Here is an 18634-nt window from a genome sequence, read left to right on the forward strand (position 1 = left end):
TCTCAAATTTTGTCCACCTGCCAAAGCACTTTTTCCCCACCTAATCCAATCAAAAACGACCAAATGAGGTGGGAAACTGCCTAGTCTGGCAACATTGGTTGAACTGAAGGCAAAGCTCGGCAGGCAAAAGGCTCAGAGGTCCGGAAGACACTTCAAGATTGAATGATAATAATAATAATAATAATAATAATAATAATAATAATAATAATACAATTTTATTTGATAAGCGCCTTTCAAGACACCCAAGGACACAGTACAAAGAAAATTTGAATTTAAAAAGAAATTAAATTAAAAAGACATTAAAATAGCATAGAAATATATAAAAGCAATACACATAATTCACAAAAAAAAATAACAGTACTGGTTCACCTAAAAGCCAACTGGAAAAGGTGGGTTTTAAGACTAAACATAGCCAGGGTTGAACAAGCCAGGCTATTTGAACATAGCGAGGGTCGAACAAGCACGCGACTCAGAGGGGAGACTGTTCCACAGCTTGGGGCCAGCAACACTGAATGTCCTGTCACCAACAGTGCACAGCTTAGAGGGAGGAACTTTGAGCAAATGTGAATCAGACGAGCAAAGGGAGCGAGCTGGAGAGTTTAACTGAAGCAGACTGCCAAGGTAGGAGGGGGCAAGGCCACTCAAAGATTTAAAAACCAGCACAAGCAATTTGTATCCAATGCGATGCTGAACTGGGAGCCAATGCAGCTTTTTCAGAGATGGACTGATGTGCTCCCAGGATCTAGTGTGGGTTAAAACCCTAGCAGCTGAATTCTGCACATACTGCAGCCTGTTCAGAACCCGAGCAGGGAGTCCACGTAGCACAGCACTGCAGTAGTCAATTCTAGATGTTACAAAAGCATGGAGAACAGTCTCAGCAGCAGAAAAGGAGAGAAAAGGGCAGATCCTAGCAATGCTCTTCAGATGGAAAAGGGCTGCCTTACAAGTGTTCTTGATATGGGGTTCAAAAGACAGAGTGGAGTCAAAGATCACTCCCAAGTTTCTGATCTGGGTTGAAGAAGAGACAATATAACCAGAGATAGAGACGGCAGTGTTGCTTATCTTTTTATCTGTAGCTGGAGAGGCAATTAATATGGCCTCCAACTTATTACTATTCAGACTCGGGAAGTTCTCAGTCATCCATGTCCTAACATCTGCTAAACAGTTCATCAACACCGAGGGCGGTAAACTGTGAGATGGTTTAGTATATATATAGATCTGCACATCGTCCGCAAAACAACGAAACTGCAATCCACGTCGCCTGATGATGTCACCAAGGGAGAGCATGTACAGTATAAAGAGCAAAGGGCCAAGAACTGATGCTGATGGATGTGACAGAGATCAGGGCAAAAGAGGCGAGACAAAAATCTTGCAAATATGAATACTGTCCTCTGTGTTGATTACAGTTAGAACAATAATAAAAAGTGTGTCACAATCCTGCTTTGAGCTAATTAATCACAGGTGTGTCTAATTAAGTGCTTAACAAGCTTGGCAGCTACCCAACAGGCCTCCAAAAGAGCACTACAGTATTTATCTATAGACATCATAACTGTACACAGAATGAGAGTGAGAGAGAGAGAGAGAGAGAGAGAGAGAGAGAGAGAGAGAGAGAGAGAGAGAGAGAGAAGCCAAGATTGAGAGAAAGAAGGAATTAGAGCTACAGAGAGGGACAGTGGAAAGAAGCTGGGGGTGGCAGACAAACGGGGACACTGAAGTACCAGAAAACACCAGACAAATAAAGACAATTCAACTTATAAAACTGGTGTCATATAACCTCTGGGCTCTCAGAGACGCAGGGCTTATCAAAAAATGTGAGTCTACTTCACAGCGAACAGCTAATAAAATGCGTTTGCTTCGACATGCCCTGACAACACACAGCACATCAGGGAATCAGACTTCCTTTTGCCTTTTTGGGCGAATGTATCTATTTTACACATCCACAAAACAAGTAACCATAGCAACAGAACTGCATGCTGAGCGGTTCCTCTGTTCAACGTCGGTCATTCTTTCTACAGCAGTAACTTCCCAGATTGCACTGGGGCATGCGACATGAATAATTACCCCCCACACACACACATATACTACTGTGAAAAAGTATTTGCCCCTCACCTGATTTCTTCCATTTTTGGCAATTTATTACATTTAAATGTTTTAGACCATCTAAATAATAAAGATAAAGACAACACAAGTACATAAAAATGCTTTTAAATGATTGATCCATTTACTGAAGATAAATGATTGATCCATTTACTGAAGATAAAGAATTATTGCAAGCCTATATCACGCATGTGAAAAAGTAATTGCCCCTAAATTTAATTTGTTGTGTCACCATTGCCAGTAACAGCTGCAACGATAACTTGTGATGTGTCTATTACATCGCTGTCGAAGAATTGTGGTCCATTCTTCGTTGTAGAATTATTTCAATTGGTCTACAATGGAGGCTTTTTCAGTATGAACTGCCCGTTTAAGGTCTTGCCACAGCATCTGAATGGGATTCGAGTAAACATTTTTACTCAGACACTCCAAAATCTTTTTTCGGTTTCTTTTGAGCCATTCAGGTGGACTTCCTCGGGCGCTTCAGATTATTGGCCTGCTGAATAACCCCATTACACTTGAGCTTTAAGTCACAAACTGATGGGTGGACAGTCTCCTTCAGGAGTTTGCATAGAGAGCAGAATTCTTGGGTTCATCAATTATCACAAGTCGTCTAGGTCCTGCGGAAGCAAAGCAGCTCCACACCACGACACTCCCATCACCATGTTTGACTGCTGTTATGAGGTTCTTATGGTGGAATGCAGGGTTAGCTTTACACCAGATGTAATGGGACCCATGTCTTCCAAAAAGTTCCATCTTTGACTCTTCAGTCCCATCAATATATCCAAGAGTCTTATCCCGATGAGCTTGTATGTTCTTTTTGGTCAGCAGTTGTTTGTGCCTTGCAATGAATTGACCTGAACCAAGGCAAGTGAGGATTGCAGTTCTTTAGATGTGTAACGTGGAGCGATGAGGAGACGGACGCATGTGCGGAGACAAGCAAGATTTATTATGGGCAAATCCAAAATCAGGGTCAAGACAGTCCAGGTTCAAATGGCCAATATGGAGAGCAGGAGGGACAGACATGACAAAATGAACACAGAACTCCAAACAGACCAGAAATAAACAAAACTCTTCAAACAATACAGACACTTCAAACAGTACATCCAACAAACACTAAACTTACACCAGCAAACTCACAACGAGGGACAGGTGGGAAACAGTTGGAAACAATCAGGGGTGGAGCCATGAAACAAGACGTAGAAGCACATGGACAGGACTGGGAAGTAAACAATACGAGCACATGGACAGGACTGGGAGAGGCCAATCGTGACAAGATGTTTGTCTGGGTTCTTATGTGACCTCCTGGATGAGTTGTCAGTGCATGCTTGGTGAATTTTTGTAGGCCTGCCACTCCTAGTAAGGGTCACTACCATTCCAAGTTTTCTCCATATATGGATAATGGCTCTCACTGTGGTTTGGTGGAGCCCCAGAACCTTAGCAATGGTCTGTAACTCCTTCCAAACTGGTAGATTTCATTGACTTTGTTTCACATCTGTATTTGAATCCCTTTGGAATGTGGCATCATGTGCTGCTTTTAGAAATGTTCTAGTCTGAATGGGCTAGAGAGTCTCAAAACAGCCCTTGTTTACAGTGGCAGACAGGTTCTGTTTATGTGATGTTTAGATTTAACAGGTCTGGCAGTAATCATGCCTGGGTGTGGCAGGCGAAATTGAACCCGATGGTCAACTGAATTTGGTTGACTTGATTTAGTAGGCGCAATTACTTTTTCACATAGGGAAAGTAAGGATGAAGAGCAATGTTCCTTCAGTAAATGAAATTGGATTACCTTTGTCTAATATTAAAAGTATTCTGATGATCTGAAACATTTAAGTTTGACAACTATGCAAAAACACGAAAGTTGGAAGGGGCCAAACACTTTTACAGCACATGCAAATAAAAGTAGCTGCATAATGTAAATAAACTGACAAATGCCCTTGCAGCAAAAGAATCAAAAGTGCCACACAGCCTTCACGAATATTCACAAGTGCAGGCCACTGTGGGGGTGTGCACAGGTCTGGTTTTTTTCATGGTTGACAGCACCAGTCGATAAGTACAGATTTTTTGGTGCGTTCCAGAAAGAAAATAAAAAGTGTCCAGGAACACAGCATGTGGATTCATTCATATTCTACACTGTCATGGGGCTTTTCATTATATGGACAAGCTGCACGCTTACACGCTACAGAAAAAGCTCACAGAAGGAATACGGGTGGAGTTTCCAGATGACACCACGAGAGTCCCTCTTGCATATCATTCTGTTTAAAATGAACGAAATTGCTGCTTTAAAGATCATATAGTGAGAATCATGTGGCTTAGAGTTTCTTTTGTATGCCGTGGCAGGTAAATACTTTCTTTTAACTGTCATGCTTTGCAAAGATGCATATTTGGTCAACAATCCTTTCACATTACACTGGGCCTCTACACCCATCCTGAGACTACATGCTGGATTTAATGCACAAAGCCATCATGTCCCCATCTACGACATTTTGCTTGAGACCTCAGGACTGCTGCGCAAAAGACCTAAAATGGCATTCTAGGCTATCAAAGAAGAAAGATGGATTGTACATGTACATGGCAGTAGTTTTCAGACAACTTTTACCTAATAGAATCATCAAACTTGTTGTATTTAACCCCTTTAACCACAGACTACCTTAACATCTAAACAGCTATATAGAGAATTTCATTTTCCTCACTTAAAAAAAGACTTTGATGTAGTACTTAAACATTGTTTATACACCTTTGTTTCTAGACATCCCATACATTTCACAGTCAACAGAGTCCATATATGGAGACTATGTCCATTTGGAATTTCATTTACATGCATCCTGCCTATTCAGCCTACAGCTCTTTAGGCCCTAGCTGCTCATTTTTACATTAGAAAAACATAAAATACAAGAAAAATGTACAATATGAGCCCTTTCAGTAATCATGATGAGTAATGATGAGATCATTCAGTAACTACTATGCTATGAATTATTCAGTTTCTATGAAACTTAAATTATTTCGTTTAAATTATTTCGTGTTGGTCCTTGCCATTAAACCGTAGGAGGTTAAACTCTGCATGTATTGTGGTAATATTAATTTGACTGTTTTTGATTTACAATGAATGGGGCCAATTTTGTGAAGAATAATGTAACAGTAGTAGTGGTGGCAGTGCTACATCAGGACTCTTCACTGTGACAAAGTCACCAGAAAACTGTAACATACAAGGTAATATATACAACAATGTCTGTTACAATCTTCAAATATAGCATCCCGAACAGGGGTGGCCAATCTTATCCACAGAGGGCCGGTGTGGCTGCAGGTTTTTTCTCCAACAGCACAGGAGGTCACCTGATGAAATGTTTGAAGACTAAGCACTGACTGATTAAACAAGAAGAATCAGGTGTGCTCCAGCTTGTTTGCAGTGAAAGCCTGCAGCCATGCGTATGCTGTATGAGTGTGGATAAGACTGGAAACCCCCAGATCTAGAATCTCTTTTGCAAGGCTCTAGTGTCACTGCTAATGCTAAGGCCAAAATGTTCAGTCACGCCAGTGTTAGCTTAGCATTAACATACTATTAGAGGGCCCATAGGGTGGCTGTCTTGGTCTGTTAATACCTGGTGGTAAACCGAAGACATCATGTGAATTCATCATGTGAATAATTCCATTTTCAACTATTTTAATTTCTACAAAAACAGCTAAAACAGGTATTAAAACAAAAATTGATTATAGCTACTCTGATTCATTCCTGGTGCACAACAGTTTTGGATCCAGTCTTTTCGAGTTCCACAGTGATCCAGTGTTATATCACCACTGCGTACAACAGACTGGAATCTGACCGCCTGCAGTAACAGCTAATCAGGATGAGATTCAAGTTTTGGTGGTATAGTCATGTCTTGGTTTTGGTCCACATGTGAACATTTGAGAAAATGATACACGCAGACTTAAAATAACTTTTCAGTGACCTCCCAAAAGAGGGATCTTATGCCACTTCTGTTGGGCTCGGCGCCCATCTAGCCCTATCATCTTACTGAATGCGCAAGCTACTGTAAATATCATGACCCACCCTGGTCGCAAGCTGAATCCTATTGTGGCCAGGAATGAGGTGCAAAAATCTTCTCTGCCTCACTCTAACCAGCAAATTCCATAACAGTCTGTGCATATTTTTACCCATACACATTGTTAACAAGCTGCAGTCGTGAGCTGTCTTGATACTGATACTTCTAGCTGTCACATGCATTGAAGCTCCCTAAGTCTCATTAATAATATCTTGCAGCCCACAGCAGCTTTATTGTACATGTCTGTTTATACCATTGCTAGTGTCCTATGCATTTTTGCAGACATTCTATTGTGCTGGCTTTGCATAGCTGAGGAAGTTATTCTTTTGCATAGTTTCTATTATACAGCCATTCCTCATATTGTGCATCCATATTGAGTGAAATTGGCTAAATATAATTAAAAAATTATCTGCATAACATTGTATATTTTACATTATAGTGTTTAGCTTAAATATATTGTCCATGCAAAGCATGTGTGTGATTGCAACCTGGTCCCTGTATTGTGTAGATCTTGATTTATTATGTGTTTGCCGATTGGGTAAGTGATCGGGCACGTTCCCATTGTACCCAAGCTTATGTTGCTTACATATGACAAACAAACCATGAAACCTGGAAATTGAGTCTAACTGCACATGATTATGTTTTGATGGATGAAAGCAAATACAGAGAACTTGACGACACAGGTGGCAGTCCAAACACAACGCCGCACTTTGAATAAATTTATGACTAAAAGGATGTGGTGCAGTAAATCACAGTCCATAGCAAGTAAATGGAAAGACCGCAAATGTCCACTTAACGCTATAGGAGACTTTTTTTCTTCTTAGCGTTTCCCTCATGGTTTAGTCATAGCAAAATCACAGTGTAGCATGCCTCCTATCAAGTACTAAATGCATATGAAGCCTGTTACGGGTTCGATCTGCTGCCCACACAGCATCGCCAAGTGCCTCGATGCGCTCTGAGTAGAAGTACTTGACTCTGCCGTATAATCATCTAACCACTTGATTGGCTGGTGTGTCGTTTACCGAGGGCAGTGGCCATCCTTTTCTCTCAATAAAAAAACAGCTGCATTCCATGGACCCCCTCTCCAAGCCACAGGCAGCACATAGCATGCCTGGGACTTGAACACAAGTCTTACCAGTGGTCTTAACTCTGTGCTGTGAAGCAGTGCCTTTGCCAGGTTGCCATTTGCAGGCACCACAAAGTGAATTTTTCAGAAATTACTGATTGAGAAACAAACATAGCTGACAGAAACATGGAAGAAGTCTGAGTTCCACTTTCCCAAAGGATATTTTCAAGCTCCAGTATTTCAAAGAAATGTGTCATCACTTTCCACAAGCAAGTGGTTTGCCCCAAAAAGCAAGAACCTATACACACAGGCCTGGCTTCTGGGAGTATCCCTTCCCTTCGTCAGCCTACACAGCTGGAAGGAACCATATGCTCCACTGACTGCCAAAGGGCTTTGCCAGTTCTACATCCAGGACACAGTGTCACGGAATCTCAAGAGAGGGGTGATTGCTTCCTTGATTGGTGCACAGTGCTTCTCATCAAGGTCCTCCTGATTGCAGCGTGACCAGAAAGGTGCCTGCTTTTTACCTTTTCATTGGAAAAAAGAAAATTGACCTCAATTAAAAAACAAGGACCCAGTGTATCACTTATGTGAAGAGCCACTCTTAGATAGCACCCCTAGTGTTTTTTTCCCCTTTGGTCCATGGTCATCTTCACTATCTTAGTGATGTAAGAATGCAACACCAGCAGCTTCAGATGTACTCCGAATACTTATGTAGGGTATGTTTCTGGTCATTTACTTCATACACACACAATATGTAACAACAAACATTCAGGCATTCATGAGATCCTGCTGGTGTGTGTTCTACTGCCAGTGTGGCGCTATCTTCCTCCACTTCAGTTTAAGCCATTTGTTCTTAGTCAACAGTTTCAAGACAGAAGCTGTACAAAGCGAAATAACTAACAGTAATTCTATTCATAGAGAACATTTCAATAATTTGAATATATAATAGTAATAATAATAAAAATAATAATATATTAATATAACAATAAAATATATTTGTAAAAATGGACATTTTTGGAACTTATGTGCTTCTGGAATTATCACCTTCAAAATGTTAAACGCTAAAAATCACAAAGCCTAAAATGTTTGCGCTAAAACTTGTGGTGCGCCTCTGCAAATAGATCATAATGGCCCTTATTCATCAAAGCAAACTCCATGTCTGATTTAGCATTAAGTGGAATGTATAATCACAGCATAGGTTTATATCAGCATCCATGTAAAAATAAGTGCCAAATACTAAATCTACTTTAGTGTTCTATGTTTTTGCTATTATTGCAGGTATTATTGATTATATTGTTATTAACAATATTATTTAACTGCAAATCAAGCATTTCTACCAAACATGAGGTTGATGGTACAGATATGCCAAAGAAGAAATTGATGACTAGGTCAAATTTGTGAATGGTCATTTTATGATCTGATTCAACTGCAACTTTGATGAATAAGCGCCGCCGTGTGACAGTTTTCTCCCTTTCAAAGATGTACCCAAAAGCTTTTTCACTCCTAATAGCTCCTCCTTGTGGAGAATCTTCCGCCTGCTAAATATGAGTGAGTATGTGATTTAGTGAGTGATAAAAGTCAGGTACATGAGGTGTTTCACATTTTGAGTGTTCACTTTCGAAAGGCATTTAAGTTTGATCTGTCCTGAATGAGAATTTTTGAGTTCGCTTGGGAAATATAAAGGTTGTCTTGACTTTGCAGGCAAGGCACTGGGCATAAATGTAGCATCAGGCAAGCAGATGTGGAGGAGGCAGCGTCACCCACACTAGAGTGATTTGAGAGTGGCCCCAGGCTTTGAGGAGCAGATGACAGGGGAAGTGCGCTGGACTCAAGCAGCATGTTAGTGAGGCTCCATAAATCCCAAGACCGGGCACCCAGCACCGGGGACGCCATAATTTGGTTGTCAGCACAAAATAAAGGAGGAAAAGATATCACCCTAATAAACGGAAAGGATGAAAATAAAAACTTCACATGTGAAATAAAAGTTCTTCCTCTACCCGGCTGGATGCGAGTGTAAAGGAGACAGCACTGATTAGCATCCACATCCTGTGCTATGTAGAGCCCTCCAGACACACACACACACACACACACACACACATATATATACACACACACACACACACACACACACACACACACATATACACTCTAAAGCAAAATATGCTTAGAAAATGCACATTCACACACATATTTTGTTCCCTAACACATCTAAACACACTTATATGCACACACATGCACAGTCACAGTTTGCTTCATAACACACTTAAACACATACAAACAATGACTCGAGTAAAGCAGCGACTAAGCCGTATTCACTCTAGATGTTTACAGTTTGTGTAGCCTTGCGAAATGGACCAGCAGACCGGTGAGTAAAAAATAACCATCTATATTGCTGTAGTTTGCAAGCTAGCTAACTCACTAACCTTAAACAGCAATGACAAGAAAGTTAACTAAACTGTACTAATAAGAGTGCAGTGCTGATCTGTACACTGATCTGTACACAAAAACCCAAGATAACTGCAGTTGGCTAACTAGCCGTCCATAAACAGTAAAAACACAAAATTTAATTTATTTATATATATATATATATATAAAACCATATATAGCAAAAAGGTGTAGATATGGTGTGGTTGGCAGCAATGGGGTGGCAAACAAGCTAACACTGCAGTGTTTATTTACAGCCAGTTGGGAGGAAATGTTTAAAGGATTGTGCCTAAACATTGCTATATGTAGTGTTTCCTTCATCTTGAATGTTCAGTGGTGAAGGGTCTCCCCTTCAGGGGTCAACGCAGCCAAAAAAGTAGTGCTATTGGTCAAAGATGCAAACGAAATGTATTTGCCCAGGAACTGCAGGATGCAAAATCGCTCATTGCAAGAAATTCCACTGAAATGAATATAATGTCTCATACACAACCAGCTGGGGTATGGAGGGTGGGGTACCTCTTATCTGGAATCCAGGCCCCCACCCCCAAAAAGTCTTCAATGGCCAATAAAATATCCCAGAATGTATGGTCGTCATGGGCAAAAGGGAATGTCCCGCATGCTTGGGCCTTGTTTCTACGTTAATTAAATAAAAGATCATCAATTTTTCGGCAGACGCTATAACCATGGCAACATTTCCATGGTGGATAATGGTCATGCAAAGGCTTTTTTTGTGTGAAGACTTTTTTTAACATGTAGCTTACACCACTGTTTCTGTTGATGGTGATCTGTGCCCAGTCCTTCTAAGCTATTCACCTAGCTTGTGATTAGTAGTCGCCGAGTGTGGTAAAGAAAACAACGTTCAGTACTTTTAAAAAGCAACTGCACTGCACTGCAACACACTGAAACACTGCAGACGTCAACCATCCACTGTAAAAGTCGACACCAAGTGATGTTAAAGGGAAACCTCTGGTTAAACGGTGTATTATACACCGTGGTATATAGTATTCTAAGTATTCTAACCCAAATTCTTATTATCAAAACGTGTCCATATGTGTGTTTTTCATTCTCAATATTTATCCTTTTCTTTTTTTTCCATTAAAAAAATGTGGAATCTCTAATGATTTCATTGTGAACTCAACAATGAACGATGATTATCTTCTATGAACTGCTGTCCAGTGAACACTTGCAAAAAGCATCTTAAGTGAATATTGACCCTGAGTTTTTCTTGTTGCCAAAGTGAACTACATAAAACCCCTTCAGGAAAACGTTATAGAGTGAGGGGAAAAAACTGAGGATTGTAGATTCAAATTTGGACTCCAAGTTTAAGTTTCAGCACTTATGTTTTTCACAGTTGCCTAGTTTAAATGAACATAGATTTATAATGATCTTAACATAACTTACTTAACTTAAGATGTTTTATGCAAGTGGTCACTGGCCAGTTTTTTGGGGCTTGAGGCTTGAACGCTGAACTTAGTATGGCAGCCTACAACTTACCTGTGGTTGTGTCGTCATGGATACCAGATGCATCTCATCTAAAGGTGGTGCACAAACTCAGTGTTATTAGGTTAAATTTCCCAAACTTGTTAGGACAATATTTACATTTACGGCATTTGGCTGACGCTCTTGTCCAGAGCGACTTACAATTTGATCATTTTACACATGTAGGCCAAGGCGGTGTTAGGAGTCTTGCCCAAGGACTCTTATTGGTATAGTGTAGGGTGTATACCCAGGGTGATTGAACCTCAGTCTACAGTGTAGAAGGCAGAGGTGTTACCCACTACACTAACCAACCACCTGATTGACGTAGGCTATAATAAAAACTACAGCTCTTGCGATTTGAAAACCTGTGATTGCGCTCTATTAACTGCAGTTTCAATATAAAGATGACGATCTTTCAGCTGTTCCAGGTAATGGAATGAAATTGCAAAATACTATACTTTGTAAAATGTATGTTTTAATAATTAGCTTTTAAATGGTACAGAGATTACAAAAAGAAATGAAAAGAAAAAAAAACATTTACAGATGCTCTCTGTATCATGTTAATGAGAATAGCCTGTATAGTGTTGCAGCCCCACCAAAAATCTCATTTATGTCAGTTTTTCTTTTTCTAAATTACTTGAACACACCGGCTGTGCTTTTCACATTGGGTAAACATTTCACGTTGAATGTGTAAGTAGAAACACAAACTTACATTAGGAGTTAAGGTTGTTTTTGCCTTCCCCTGTAAATTACTATTTGGGAGAAACATTTTTCTTGCGATGTGTTGTTAGTGAAACTAACCTCAGCCAGTTAAATGTGAGGTAAGCTATTTTTTTGTGTTTAATATTCACTATTCAATATGCTCAAACTTCAAAATGCTTCCCTCTGATTATGGTAATGGAGTGTGTCATTTTCTAATGCCTCATCTACAATGAAGTAGGTGATGGTGGTCTTCCTAAACCTGTAACCAGGCCCCACTAACTTTAACTTCACCAATGCCACACACAATTACAGTACGACTGCATGCATACACACTCACATAATTAAATATAACGTACAATCACACTCTTCGTGCCCTAAAACACATAAATACACATATATATACACACACAGTGACTCCGGTAAAGCATCTACTGACTTAACAGTCTGGTTCTTGTGGAATCTCACACAGACACACACACACACACACACACACACACATTCTCGCATACACGCACACACCGACCCACACGCACACTCGTTTTCTTTCTCCCTGTGTTGTGCCGCCCACAGAAGACGCAGGGCAAGCAGAGTCATTGCGGCTGCACTAATGCTTGGACTGGCCTGGAATGGCTGCAAGCATGTCCTGGGGCCTGGAATACAAATCAGGCTCCAGCATACAGTCAGTGAGAGTTGGACGCTGTCCCAGGAGCCTGCCGAGCATGCCGTCTGTGGCCCCGGCACAACCTGGAAAGACGGAAGTCAGGCCTCAGGCCCTCCTTTTCCCCCTGGGAGCCCCCTGGCCCTCACAGCATCGCTTTATTACTGTAATAGTCCCCACTGTTCGCCAAACATTCCTATTACATTCACACATACAGCATTCGTGCTTGTACAGTACGTATATACAAGTCTGGGCCACAACACCTACACTCAACCTTAAGGGCAATATCAGCACATACATAAACGCATATAGATACAGTAAATACAGGTCAAGAAAATTAAAGTGGAAACCAATTTTTTCAAAATTTCTATGTCATTAAATCACTAAGATGTAAACAATGTTACTTGGAGTGGTTTGATGTGAAATGCTGCATTGTAGAGAAATTTACAAAACCAGAATTATTCACAGTGGTGGTGATGGTAACCAGATGCCTGCCTCTAAAAGCTCCCTCACACAAAACAATTATACGAAATGGTTACGCAAACGTTCCAGGTCCATTCACAGAGCCGTACGTGCTCATGATGCTGTGAAGTAAAGAAAACATTTTTTCCCTAAAAAAACCTCAGAGGACACATGTAGGTTCACTGATCTTTTTGGCTAACAAATAAAATGGCTATATTTGAGTTGTATCATGGTAGGGGTGGGGAACATGGTAAAATATCATACTGTAATACTATAATATGTATCATGGTATTTTAATATGTGAACAAATTCAATTAAACAGGACAAATTTTGTTTTTTTCTAATTAAACATGCTGTTGGTTAGTGTTTTGCAAGTACTGACAATATCTATGATATGTCGGGTTAAGTATAGTGTTCATTATGATAACATACTTATCAGGACGGTACAATGTCATCATACTGCCTACCTCAATATCATCATGACCCCTAGTTCCCTGCACCACTTTAAGATCAATCTCAACAGTGCGCAAGACCAAAGACAAAGATGTGAGACTAAAATCTGGATGAATTATGGCAAATCTAAAATTCATACATTCAAACCAACTGAAGACAAATGCGTCAGATAGCGTATTGTACTTTATATTAGAAACAGACACAGTGTAATAGATAATAAAGCTGATAATAAATAGTAAATGTGTGAGGCAACCTGAACAACACAAAACAGATTCAGTTCCAGAAATCAGCCATCTGTAATTCTATAATGCAACTGTAATAAAATTCAAGAGACAAAGAGACAGGTGCATTTGAGCAAGTGTGGATTGCTTGACTCAACTGAATTACCACTTATTAAACCTGGGGGTGTTTTGCAGAGCAGGCTTTCTCAGTTCAAAAGGTGCTTTTGGGTGTTTGAGATATTTACCAGGTCCACTCTAGATGCTTTGTAGCTGCATTTAATTGAGCATCTATCACAGTAACGTTAGTTTGACCTTTCCTGAACACTAAACATAACACTCACTGTAATCCTAACCTTATCCTCAAATCACAAGGTAAAAATCTAATCCTCACCCTAAATCTGATTCTAATCAATTCTATTAATTTCAGCATCTGTAGCTCATCTTTAGAGGACCATCCATGGGGCCCTAAACTGTAGAGAAAAATTGACCCTTATCGCTTCACTGCTTAGACATCCTTAACCTTTGGCTTAACTTAACCAAGTTACTCAGAGATTCTACCCTCTGAAATATCAAACTACTACGCTTTAAAATTAGCAACGTTTATTGATTTATTATTAAGCTCTTCCCTTATGATGAACATCTATTAGTAGGCTATCATGCTCAAACTATCTAGAGGTCTGCTACCCAAACCAACCCGAACATGGTCCAACAAAATATGCAGTTTTGGGCTGATTTTTCATGTAGATTTGTTGTATTTATTTTTATTTTTTTAAAGGCATTCAGAAGATGCCTTTTCAAATTTTCTCAAGCATGCTTCTTTTTTTCCTTTTTTTTGTAATTGTCGTTTATGGATCGACAAGCATCAGAACTGAAAAGCACTCCTGTAGCCTACGCAATGTTTTAAACCACACATTTAAGTTGAAAAACTGCCAACCTTTACCCTGAGCGCCACAAAAAAAGTAGCATACATCATCACGGCTGTCCCATCAATATCCAGGACGCCTTCTCCGATTCACTGGAGAAAAAGCTTCTGGAGTTTTTGGACACCCAGAGCTGTAAAACACTGAAACATTAACACAATCGAAATGTGAAAAAAAATGTCATGTCAGTTTTGAAATGTTTAATGTTTGTTTTTGTCTTTCGTTTTGTCCCAAATCTCTTTCTCGTGTTTATCCACTTGACAGAGTAATTAACTTGCCCCATTAAGGAGCACATTCTCCTTCTATTGAAGCTCAACACTCAGCGCGCCTCACATTTAAAAGGCGTCATCTGACAGCCCCTGTAGTCTAGATCTGCTTTTGGAATAGTTACGGAGGTTAAGGGGTGGGAGAACATGTTAAAACGGGAGAAAGTTCAATGCTGTAGTGCACAATCACTACAGCAAGCTTGCCCAAAGTGGGTTAAGCATTTCTGCAAGTGGCAGCAGTAGCAAGAGGAACTTTAGTGCAGAGGGGCTAACATTTGATCAAAAGAGGGCGGATGCTGTTCAATCAACAATTCCAGAGAAAATGTCTTGCAAGAAACTACCAGTCTGGCCAATGAGCCCACAGCTGTAGTGCAAAACTAAAGCAGTAATAGATATCAGTATTGGATCATTTTCAGTATCATTTTCAGCAATATATTTTCAGCCTGATATCCTCCAGTCAGCATGAAACCAACTACTGTCACTTCAATGTTGAGAGTGGTCTACCACCAATAAAATATATAGTCAGCAGTATTCAGGAGGTCAGTGATGAATTGCTCCTTCAATGATGAATGGGGTAGATGGTAGCTGACAAAATGTGCATGACGACAGATGGTTGCAGTGAGTAATTGTACCCTATATAGTGGATCTCTAAGGTTGGCGGATCTCATAAAGCAATCAGTGAGTGTAAGTGCTAGACGTTTCTAGTAAAGTAGAGAATGAACATATGGCACTAAACCAAAAAAAACATCATGTGCTGCACCTCCTCAGTCCTCCCCTCAATCTTCAGCCAATCATGCTACCTCAAACCTCATTCTCTCCATCCATGACCCTGTAAACCTGGGGGCATCCTCAGATCTACTGGGTTGTAAAACTTTATCATGCATCTCCTCAGACCTTTAGCCATGACTGTATCTATGTGAACTTCTTTGTGTGTTTCTTATCTCCTCTAGCTCAGCACATAGTGAACAGCAAACTGGTCGCACCCAGCACAGGTTCCTTTGATGGATCCTTCTTTGGAGAGATTTCATGATGATGTTCCGCGGTTTTATGATATCGTTCGCTGTCCAAAACGGAAAAACAAGCATGACCATTTTTTGCGATTTTTAGTTTTCTAGGTAATTTGAACGCAGCAACTGTCATTTACGTTGTGCACAAGTTGCACGATAATTGGACAAAAGGAAAAGCATCAGAGTTGCTTGGAGTGAAATGCTGGTGCCTTGAGTCACATTAAAATTTAGAACTGTTTTCGTCCTTTCCTGTAAAGTTACAGGTTTGAGATACTAGTTCTATTGGAAATAGTGCCAATATATGGCCATTTCTATGGCAAAAGACAATTATTTACAAACAAAAAAAGGATGTTATGTTTCCATTACTGTCCATTATGGAGGAATAAGTTTGTGTCTTAAATGCAAAGAGTGTTCCAGCTGCATACACACACAGCATGTACAGAAATGAGTGAGAAAATAGCTTTAGGCCATTTCAGACAGACTTATTCTGTCAGCAGCTTGTTGGAATGGCTGTATTGAGTAGATGTATTTATGGATCTTGCTGTTTGCTGTGGATAATGAGTGTCCTGTTCACATGCATTCACATTCAAAGGGCATGATGCCGCATAGTTCAGCTTGTTCACATCCAAAAGCTCACTTTGTCTCAAACATAGCTACCGGTACTTTCTACGTCATTACCATTGCAACTGTGGCCACATACAACCGTTGACAACCCATCATCAACTTATGTCATGCTTAGTGATATCTTCTAGCGCCAATGTGCAGTCTAGTTTAACAGAACTGCTTTTTTTCCTTGCAAGAGGTAATGGACCATATGCAGCGTGTTCTCCACACACATGACCCACACCTACTTGGAGTTTTTGGGTGGGACTTTTTAGCCATACTAACTTACATCCATGGTCCATCGACAGGCCCGTTATTTATCTGACAATCTTGACAAGTGAAACATCACCCTGTGCCTTCACTGGGTGTTAGAAAATGTACTCCCACCCATAAGTCTGTGTTTCTACCTTACATTTATCCCAAACCCTCTTATGGCTGTTCCCAGACTTTCTAGGTCTGGGATCACACCTGCCCCTCAAGACCCCAAGGAAATGAGGACCTCTTAAAGAAACCACCTGCTCTTAGTTATAACTCCCCATAATCTGGAGACTGGGGTTCAATCCCCCACTCAGGCAAGAATTCTCGAATCTAATCCTCTACCCCGTCTAGACGTGTCCTTGGACAAGACTCCTAACAACTATAAGAAAATCCAATGAGAATCAAAATGGAATTCAGGTTCAGGCTGCCTTTTTTCTCTGCCCCTCAAAATGTCTGTGCACAGGCCTGATAAGAAAATATCACAAACCACACAAGCAAGTCTATCTGAGATCTGAGATCTGAGATCGACGAACAACTCAACAGCTTGAGACAAACGTGGCATTATTCAGTCAGATCTACTCTTGCTGTCCGCTACTGTGGCCAGATGACAGATAAGAGACCACCACTGAAATATGACTCGGTGGGCTAGGCTCTTGTCCACGAGACACAGATTACAGTTTTTGACATGCACCACAAGGCAATGATGGTCATAAGAGTCCATTGCTTGGGAGCTACATTTGCTCCAGTCCAAAAGTAAAGAAGCAAAGTTCAGACACCAAACACGACTACATCTGGGGCAAAACTGTGAAGTATTCCTTTAACCACTATAATCACTATACCCCCCCCCCCAACCCCCACCTCCTCCCCATCATGTTCCTCACTGAGTCCTACCGTTTGCCTCCACCACAGTTGCTGATGCCCGCGCTGCTCGTGCCGTGGAAGGAGGAGGGCCAGGACATGCGGGACTTCTTCAGGCCGGGTCTGTCGCTCGTGTCCACGGCGTCCGCGCGCTCCATGGGCCGGTGCGGATGGCGGTCCGTGTCCGAGTAGCCGCGGTGTTTGATGCGGATGGGCGTGCGCGGCTGCCTCCACAGGTGCTGCGGCGGCTTGAGGGTGGCCTGGCCCTCGCGGGGCACGGGCAGAGACAGGGACAGGCTCTTCTTCGAGCACGGCGGGGCTTCCATCGCGGCGCCACACGAACTCGCCAACAAAAAGCTTCCCGGGTTCTGAAGGGGCACGGAGGGCGCGCGTGTTCTAGGGTCGCGCGCTGAGAGCAGCAAGCCTCGGTTCTGCTGCTGTCCGTAAGCGGCTCTGCTCCATTCTCAGCCCTGGGCTGGACGCGCGAAGGAGACCAAGTCCAAAGGTTCTGATTTTGTCTTCCCAGATTAGCTATTACATAAAAACACAGCCCGGTCAGGCGCGAGCAGAAGGCTAGTCACAGTGCGCGCGGGTCACGGCTCAGCCCGTTTCCTCCACATGCCGCGGGTTAGGAACTCCCCCAAAGTTGTCCAACCGCGCGGGTCGTCTTCATCACCACGCGCGCTCGCCCGTGCTCTTCACCTCTCTGAACTTCGTCCTGGGGTCGCCCATCGCGCGGCTTTACCCCACAATTTATTGCTTGTTATGTTTAAAAAAAAATCAACCGAACAACAAAACCCGATCCTTATTGCGGTGCCACGCGGCTGCGTTGGTGTTATGAGCTATTATTATTATTATTATTATTATTATTATTATTATTATTATTGCTGCTCGCGCACGCAGCCGCGTCCAGGGAAAGTGTCCGGCGCATCTGGAAACAGCTGCACGGCGCCTAAAAGTGGTCGCGCGCGCCGCCCGCCCGCTCCGCGTCCACCTCCGGCTGCGTATCTGGAGCGACGCGGTTCGCTGTCCGCGCGGAGAAGAGCATCGCGCGTGGGATGCGCCCCGAATCCGCCGCTTCTGTCCTCTCCGCTTCTCTCGGCGTCCGTTTCTTTTCTCG

General features: G+C 41.6%; 1 protein-coding gene across 2 annotated transcripts in view; it reads right to left on the reverse strand.

Annotated features, from left to right (window-relative positions):
• The window catches only part of pde4a (phosphodiesterase 4A, cAMP-specific), an 81294-nt gene extending 63454 nt beyond the window's left edge, over positions 1 to 17840 (reverse strand). For both annotated transcript variants that reach the window (XR_005129747.1, XM_017724152.2), the window contains exon 1: positions 17548 to 17840. Coding sequence is in view for 1 of the 2 variants with exons in the window: in XM_017724152.2 (XP_017579641.1) it covers positions 17548 to 17840 (293 nt within the window). In the remaining variant the exon portion in view is untranslated. The remainder of the gene's footprint in view (positions 1 to 17547) is intronic.
• Positions 17841 to 18634: the final 794 nt, after the last annotated feature.

This window comes from Pygocentrus nattereri, chromosome 27, assembly GCF_015220715.1.
Source record: "Pygocentrus nattereri isolate fPygNat1 chromosome 27, fPygNat1.pri, whole genome shotgun sequence".
Taxonomy (NCBI): Eukaryota; Metazoa; Chordata; class Actinopteri; order Characiformes; family Serrasalmidae; genus Pygocentrus; species Pygocentrus nattereri.